An 8,813-nucleotide genomic window follows, 5' to 3' on the forward strand; every position below is an offset into this window, starting at 1 on the left:
TACGGCACTACTTACTGGTTTGTTCAATATCAAGACATTCCTTGGCCTTGAACACATATCCTTACAGACTCTTAAACTCTTCCTCCGAGATAACGTTTACACTAGGATGATAAAGTGCTCGGACACAGGTATTATTTATTAGTTGATTCTGAGAAATTATACAATTGACAACGACATTTTTTGGAGCTCAATCTACCATTTCTGCCTTGAATTAACAGTCTCGAACAGAATCATGAAAGCTGTGATGACTAGAACTTTTTCCAGGGTTTTTTTTTCCCCATTTTAAAGAATAAAGTGTATTTATACACAACGTTAAACTAACATCAATTATTATCTCTAGTTTTCAAACAATGAGAGCTTCAATAGGATGACTATACAAAATTATGAAATTAAGCAAGCATAACATATAATAGGGGCACGATGACCTAAAGAATATAATCGCCCATTGTTCTTTACACATCTTAATTGCAGAAGCCTTGCCCATAACACTCCTGGGCACACAAATAAATAAAAAGATACAAATGTTACAAAAAGATATATCATTCTCCGAGAAAGAATAGCGTTGACTAGAATACCTAAAACTGGGACTTCAAGAGACACCGCTCATTTATTCATGCAAGATATGACAAGCTCTGTGGCCTAGTAAAGAAAGAAACAGCAAAAGAGAATCCGGGTGACCTCATGTTTAAGCTACTCAATGAACTAGGAGCAATAACAGCTTGCTTTGCATTGGTCAATTAGCTGCATCTCGACTATAGAACGCATCTAGAGTTTTAGCTGGTATACGGTGGAGAAGCTCACGCGGGAAAATCCGAAGCAGTGTCCATGCCAAATCAAGTGATTGGAAAATGTTGCGAGTGTCGTATGCTCCTTGGGCTACAAACTTCCTTTCAAATTTGTCCAGAAACTCGAGATAGAGCTGTTTCATCAAGACATAACTAAGTATTAGTATCAATAACTATTTTCAGTGAGATACGAGTATCTTGTATGCATAAGTGAGTGGGTTGTAGTTTTGTAGACAAGGATGTGTGTGTGTGAGAGAGAGAGAGAGAGATGCTTTGTGTGTGTGTGTGTGTGTGTGTGTGCATTATTAGAGGAGCTTTTAACATGTGAGTGTGTGCACACATATGTCCAGATGAAAAAGAGACCAGGTCCTCTGATGACAATGCTTCTTCTCCAACCACAGCTTTCATTGCTTGGACATCTTTCCCAATAGCATAATTTGCATATAGCTGTTTACAAAACAACAACAAGATCGGTAAGAATTAAAAATCTTTGAAACCTTATACCTCAGGATAAACAAGGATGTACACCACCAATTACCTGATTGGACACATCAGAATGGTCTCGGCGAGTCATTCCCTCTCCTATAGCACTCTGCAAAAGTTACCAACCATACGATCTCATAAATATCCTGACAATAGATTGTTACGAATTGTACACTTGCCAGCCTAATGTGAGCAAGAGGTTCAACATGAACCAAAATACCTTCATCAATCGCGAGAGAGATGGAAGGACATTGATTGGTGGATATATCTGCGTTTAGAAACAAAGCACAACATTAATTTCTGGTTACAATCATATAATAAACAATAACAGTTCATCAGATGCACCACTTTCAGAGCAGAAGTCAACCACTAATATTGCTATAAATTATGCTTGTAAAGTTGTAATGATATGACTCGGCATTTTTGCAAGCTTAACTATTCATATTCCACATATCAGCATAAACTGAGACATGTCATTGTCAACTAAGCCTTTAGATTATTCGTAGAAAGTATTTTAACTTTCGATTTAATCTTTTCAAAGTCTTTATATACTAATAATATATATAATTAATATATAGTTTTTAAAACAAATTACAAAGAACTGGTTGGGATTGGGTGTCAGGTTGGTCAATGCCTGAACCCACTCCAAGTCCAAAAATAAAATCCCATAATCAAAGGTTGGCTCACGCCAGACATGGATCATATACGTGTTTCAGCCCAATTTGTAGCCTTAAACTATATGGCACTACTCAGTTCCTTGTGTAGCTAATCTATACCTCCTCGCAGTTCACTTTATTTTCGTATTGAGTAATCAACTTTGCATTTTGTTACACTATTTTATTTAAAATAATCACATATACTATATTCTCTTTACGGATGCATCTGCCCTAACAGTTTACAAAAGATGCAAACCAAAATGTATTGACATACTTGTCTGTTGTAGAGCTGCCTATCAATGTATATCTGCCCTTCAGTAATGTAACCCGTAAGATCTGGTGTGGGATGTGTAATATCTGCTCAAGGCAAGAAGAGCATTCCTGAATATTTCTCAACTAAGATGAGACAATGTGATACAAGGGAATAAATATGGGGTTTACCATCATTAGGCATTGTCAATATAGGAATTTGGGTAATTGATCCTTTTCGCCCTTCTATACGTCCAGCACGCTCGTAAATTGTTGCAAGATCAGTGTACATGTACCCCGGATACCCACGTCTACCTGGCACTTCTTCTCGGGCAGCAGAAACCTGCAGGAAAAGGAAAATGACTATAATATAGCTTCCAATGGTAATTTCACTTTTATATGTCTACAAGTATCTGAACTTTAAGCACGTCATTTTATGAAATGATCAAGAAAATAAGAGAAAAAGCATGTGTAATTTACCGGCCTTCAAACACAATATATGAGCTATGCTAGGGCCAGTGACTGATTGCTATGCAATCGGATGGAGTGTACTCATACACAACACTTCAGTATCAAAATACCTCAAGACTATACTAGGCTTAACCACCACATCAAGAATCAAATGGCTATCAGTTATCTAATATGAATAAGTTATGAAGTTGTTGCTGTTTGCCATGATTAAGTTAACTGAACTTTGTTTGACAGACCAAACCATATTGTACAAGACCAAAAGGAATATAATAAGAGGATGTTTATTACCTCACGTAGTGCATCTGCATAAGAGCTCATGTCAGTTAGTATGACCAGAACATGCTTCCCACATTCATAAGCCAAATATTCTGCAGTTGTGAGAGCAATTCGAGGAGTAATAATGCGTTCAATAGTTGGGTCGTTGGCCTGCATGAAAACCATATTAGTGAAGCAGCAGTAAGATTAACAAGTTAAGTTTTTTTATCACATTAATAAAAGAAGACAAGACAGCAAAAACTCAACTCAATAATTACCCCCCAGCTCACTGCCTCATTAGAAAAATAAATAAAAAATGATGATGACGATGATAACAACAAAAATTATTATTATTATTATTATAAAACATCCAGTAAAATATTAATAACTTTAAAACATACCAGGTTTAGGAAAAGTGTCACTCTCTCCATTGATCCATTCTCCTCAAAATCACGTTTAAAAAACTGTGCTGTTTCCATATTTACTCCCATAGCTGCGAATACAATTGCAAAGTTATCCTCTTCCCCATCCTGATCAAAGCAATTGGACAAAAGAGGTGAGACTACCATAATGGGGAGTCCTGTAACAGAGAGAATAACTAACTTGAATCTGATAATTAAAATTTCTCAATGAATAGTAAAAATTGAAGCTTTGAGCTGCAAGCACAACTAACAATTCTAAGCAGTTCAGTAATTCAAGCGCTCCGCAGAACCAATACAGGCTTTGGCCCAACTTTCACTCATACAGCAACCAAATTTAACTGCATAGATATCTACATTACAGTTCATGGTCTAGTATGTTCCACACATGCAAGTATGAGTGTCAAGGGCTCAAATAGGGAATTAACAAACCCAGATTCATTTCCAAGTTCCGACCAGTTATTGCCATACCTGGATTTTTTTAATGGTTTTGAAAGGTACCTACGCCTTCTTTCATAACTTGGACACTCAAGTGTTATGCGATTTACAATTAGGAAAAAGAAAAAAAATGAATATATTACAAAATCCCAACTGAAGTAAAACTCAAGGAAAGAAATCATAAAACATCACTCGAAAAGAGCAAAACTTGTAAAATAAAAAAAACAGAGTAAGTGGTGCCTTAAAAATGTTTGAAAAAACGAAAAATAAGATAGATCTAACAGAGACTGAATTATCAAAACTTAGACAATAGCTCAGCATTCCCCCATTTTAGAAGACACCATGGCAATCCGCAATAGCATACCATCCACTCGGAAATGAATTTCAAATAATAAGTCGAAACAGAATCAGAAACCGACAAAACCTATTGCAACTGCAATTTTTTAGTCATTCAGGTAGTACTACCTCCAAGAGATTATCAGTTTTCTCCAACCGCTTCACAAGACCAGCCTGGCGACAGATCTGAGCAGCTATTTCATTATGGGGAAGACCAGCAGCAGAAAAAAGAGGGATCTTTTGTCCTCGAGCAATGGAATTCATGACATCAATGGTTGAAATCCCTGTCTGTATCATTTCTTCAGGATAGGTTCTCTCGCTAGGGTTGATAGAAGAACCTGAGACAGATAATATATGAATCTTTACAAAGTGAAGTCCAGGAATGACGTGAGAATTGAGAAGTGATTCAGTGGTCGTTAAGCCAATTATGCCTAAGGATGAGACCTGGTGGAAGAAAATAAGATGAAGCTCAAAAGCGTCGTCTTTTGTGTTTTGTGATGGGCTGATGGCAGATTTTGCCAAAGGTTACCCATAAAGGCTTAGTTGACTATTTTATGTGGAAACAAATTTAACAATATTCTCCTTTTGATAGGTAAGGTCTATTATGGTGCATGTGCTTTTCTCATGTAGAAACTAATTGGAAATTAACTTTCTTGGTGATCTGTACAATTGTTTGATGAATCCTAACCCTTATTTCGGACGTGATATATGTGTTAGGCACCTGACAACCACATATAAGCATCAGGCTGAAATAAGAAAACGTGCCAACCAGAAATATTAAGATATACACACATTTCAATATTTCAGAACAAGCTCCTGATGGCATAAGAATTATATACAGTTCCTTTTATGACATACCAGAGATGTCCAAGTAAGCCTCGGGCAGAATGGGGGGTCCATTATCAATAGGTGTCCCTGATCCATTAAAAATTCGCCCAAGCATGTCCAAAGATACAGGCGTTTTCAAAACCTGCATGAAAAAATTCTTAAAAATCATTGGGACATTAAAGAAGTTAGAAATTTGCAGAGAGATCTATTGCAATGGGGGAAAAAATGGAAGAAGAAGACAAAATGACTGGTCCTTTTTCACTCCCAGTCTGAGCAGACTAGCAGAGGTTGCTAGCCATGGTCATCTTAGGCATCAATTTGACGTGATCCAAGAAACAAAAAAAAAATTACATGAAATAATAAAGGTTAAGACTGCCATATAAATACATCATATATTAAGAATAGTGCTATGAGGGTTGTAATTGCTATGCTTTCAATACCCATCAAACCAACAATATACATTATTTGTCCTTTTTTTAAAAAGTGACTCAGTTTCATAGAAACAGCACGGTTAACATCAAGCCATGTGCAAACAAGAGAGAGATTAGAGAAACAAAGGATACTTTGTAAGAAAATTAAGCAGAAGAATGGAAACTGTGTGTGTGAGAGAGAGAGACTGACAGTGAAAGAGTTGCAAGATTGCAACTCTTAAAGCTTAGACTGCTTGTGGGAGAATCTATTTGGGACATGGAACATTAAAAAAATTATACATAAACGTTAGTGTATAAAGCGTGTGGGAATGACAATTTTCCCACAAGATTGATCTTTTCAAATAGAGAGATATGAAAATGACCCATGGGTATAGTTAACAAATAGGAAAATGTTTCGAAAAATACATTTCCACCCTCTCAAATACCACATGAAAACAAAATTCTCCTGTGTTAGTTATTTTCTACAAAAAATTTCCTAATTTAGTTAGATGTTTCAAAGTTTCAGTAAAAGAACATACGTTAATAAGATGAAACACGAGAGAGATGGACACAATACAAATTTGTAATGTAACTCCCAGAAGCGCACATCTAGGAGAATGAACAAATAAAGAAAGCGTACCTCCCCTGTGAACTGTACAGTTGTGAATTTGTTGTCAATTCCTGATGTTCCTTCAAAAACCTGACAAAAGTAACACCAGTGAGTGAAATATACAGTTAAAATAATATACCAACAGTTTTTTTTTTTTCTTGAGGCACAATAATCAAGTAGTTTCACATATTGATGCTGTGAGGAAATTTTCACAACTAAGATCTAATAAGACATCTCAACAAGAAATGAACGATAAAAACATCAGTATTAGAAAGTGCTTTATTCATGGAAATAAACCAGAAAAATGTATCCTTGAATGGATATTCTAACTTAATAGGGTGACATAAAAATCTACAGACTATACTTCGCTTACGTGCTATTTGAGGCAGATTAACTTTCTCTGAAGTTACAAAATTGTTTTTAAAAAGGGATTTACCAAAACTGTAATTAGAAAAGTGCATTTGGCTACAATAAACGAGAAAGAAATGCATACAGATTACAGATCCAAGCATTGGAACATTTCTACAATCCATTACTATATAAAGAGTGGAAAATGACATGTAACCTGCACAACGGCTTTCTCCCCATCAACCTCAAGAACTTGTCCACGCCTGGTCGTGCCATCTCCTAAACGAATATTAACAATCTCCTGGTATTTGGGACCCTGAAATAATCATGGTCCAAGATTAGTGAAAAACAACGACCGACTTGCCAAAATAGCATAGCAGCTAGAAACTAAATAAACTTGTTACCTTGACTTTCTCTAAAATGACAAGTGGTCCTGCCACCCCGGAGACTGTTCTGTACTCTGAAATTTATATATCGAAGAGTTCAACGACAACCGTTAAAATTTGAACTTGTAAAAAACTTGATTTGAAAATGAGGTAACACTTACCCATGCCCATCTCAAGTAAACCCTCCTCCAGTTCTGTTGTTGCGAAACCCATCTTCAATCTATTAACCTGAAACTCACCAGGAAATAATAAAAAAATATATATATATATATATATATATATATATATAAATATATATATATCCTATATATATATATCCTCGTTGATTCAAAAAACTTTTTCTTATAAAAGAAGCAATAAAAGTAATCCAGAACAAACACAAATACTATAATCAGGTAGTTTTCAAGTTCAATTTTCATTAACAGAAAATCGGAATAACTGAAACTAATCATAATAATAATAATAATAACAGTTTACTTCCGAATCTAACCTTTGTAATAAAAAAAAACCTAGATAGTCTTTCACTATTGCTTGGAATAATTCTGTTATCAGTATATATGTTCACCAAAAAAAAATAACGATTTCGATTTCAATCTTACGATTCACATGAATAGATTGAATCACAAGAATAAAAAAAAAAACTCACCTTTGATCTGAGAGTCTCGTGAGTTCAGCGAGAGAGAGAGAGATCTGATGGGACGGGAAAAATAGATAAATAATAAAAAATAATAATAATGTGAGTGAATTAGAGGGTGTATGATGTGTTACACCCTGGTGTGGGAAAGGTTTGAGTGTATTACGCAATAATGATAAGACACGTGTGATAATATTGTTGGTACGTTATTCAAGTTGACGTGGTATGAGATGTTAACCGACACTTGTTGTAGATTGAGTAGTCTCCATACTTGTGGGTGCAGATAAAAAAAAGTTGTCTGAGATTTTTGTAAAGGTCAATAAAGTAAAATCGCTAATGATTAATTCAGTTGACCACATAGTTTAACGTCAGCAACGTGCGTCGACAACACCGTTACGCACGCACGGTGACGTGGCAACACGGGATACGAACCTGATCGTTTGTTTCTAATAATGTGAGTGAGATTGTGATACTAGAAAGTAGAAACAACCACTGTGGGAAAAATAGATGACGGAGAGGAAAAACATGAGAAAAAACTTGGTCCCATAATTTTGGGTTTGTTTTGTGATTGGGTGGAAAACAAATCAAAACTATGAAAATGTGAAGATTTTATAATTGTGGCAGTGTGGGGTTTCCATAGCAGAGAGAGTTCCGATCTTTGGGGAGAGAGATGGGTGAAAAAGGTATTTGGTGAAAAAAAAAAATGAGATAAGATGAGGACAGATGGATATTGGTTTTGTCCGCAAGATTTAAAATTTAATTTATTTTTTTATTTATTTATTTGATAAACTAAAACTTGCGGAACTTGGGTTTCGGAGATGATGATGGGTGCGGATTCTCGCTAGACGGTTAAACTTGATCAACTTTGAAGGTTCAAATTTAATTTAATGTTTTGGGTTTGATTGAGTTATGTTTTCCGGATGCATCGGCTTTAATTGGTAATTTTTAATGATAATTCGATTAATGGAGTGAAGGTTCATAAAGTTGTTGGTCCGGAAGTATCGGCTTTACTTTATTATGATGGTGATATGTCTCGATTTGGTTCGGATGTGGAGGACTTGGAAGAGGATTTTGTTGTGCAAGCAAATGTTCCGGAAGAAAGAGAGGGTGGAAGAAGGAGAGGGTAATAAGTTCGATGAGAAGATAAATTTGAATGAAGAGCGTATAGTATGTATAAGCAATGGGAGTGCGGATAATGTTTTTCAGGTGACTTGGTTCATGATTTGGATAGTTTACAAGAAGATATATAGCAAATTTTGTTGAGGAGAAGCCGAGAGTTCGGCGTCTTTTAGATGAACAATTTGATATGGTAAATTTTTATTTTCTTATAGGAATTAATGTTAACGAGGCTGCCCAAATTTTTTTGGAAACCATTATTCTGTTTTTTTTTTAATAAAAATAAAATAAAACAACTATAGCAACAAAGCTTCCAAATGCAAGGGTAGTTTTGTTGGTAACCTTGCATTGGAAATGCTTTAACAATTTGACTGTTTTGTTGCATCTCA

At 35.4% G+C, this 8,813-nt stretch overlaps 1 protein-coding gene across 2 annotated transcripts; it reads right to left on the minus strand.

Moving 5' to 3' along the window:
- Window positions 1–381: 381 nt before the first annotated feature.
- On the minus strand, window positions 382–7,414 carry LOC147520118 (V-type proton ATPase subunit B 2). Of its 2 annotated transcripts, none has more exons than XM_086591586.1 (15): window positions 7,321–7,414; window positions 6,836–6,902; window positions 6,693–6,748; window positions 6,506–6,604; window positions 5,971–6,030; window positions 4,951–5,062; window positions 4,222–4,430; window positions 3,301–3,429; window positions 2,933–3,070; window positions 2,366–2,516; window positions 2,199–2,281; window positions 1,489–1,536; window positions 1,324–1,377; window positions 1,149–1,232; window positions 382–919 (listed from the first exon to the last, which is right to left on the minus strand). In XM_086591586.1, exons 2-15 carry the CDS (start codon window positions 6,885–6,887, stop codon window positions 734–736), a joined length of 1,461 nt encoding a protein of 486 aa, XP_086447712.1. In that variant the 5' UTR covers window positions 6,888–6,902; window positions 7,321–7,414; the 3' UTR covers window positions 382–733. The 2 variants fall into 2 exon arrangements, with proteins under 2 accessions (XP_086447712.1, XP_086447713.1); XM_086591587.1 differs by lacking the exon at window positions 7,321–7,414 and adding an exon at window positions 7,165–7,315.
- Between the last annotated feature and the right edge of the window lie 1,399 nt (window positions 7,415–8,813).

Source organism: Coptis chinensis, chromosome 2 (assembly GCF_015680905.1).
Source record: "Coptis chinensis isolate HL-2020 chromosome 2, ASM1568090v1, whole genome shotgun sequence".
In the NCBI taxonomy this organism is placed as follows: Eukaryota; Viridiplantae; Streptophyta; class Magnoliopsida; order Ranunculales; family Ranunculaceae; genus Coptis; species Coptis chinensis.

Coding starts and splice junctions, on each gene's coding strand:
- LOC147520118 (XM_086591586.1), bottom strand. CDS start 6,887: ATGGGTTTCGCAACAACAGAACTGGAGGAGGGTTTACTTGAGATGGGC. Junction 6,605..6,692: donor TCATTTTAGAGAAAGTCAAG/GTAACAAGTTTA, acceptor TGATTATTTCAG/GGTCCCAAATACCAGGAGAT. Junction 920..1,148: donor CATTGTCATCAGAGGACCTG/GTCTCTTTTTCA, acceptor TTGATGAAACAG/CTCTATCTCGAGTTTCTGGA.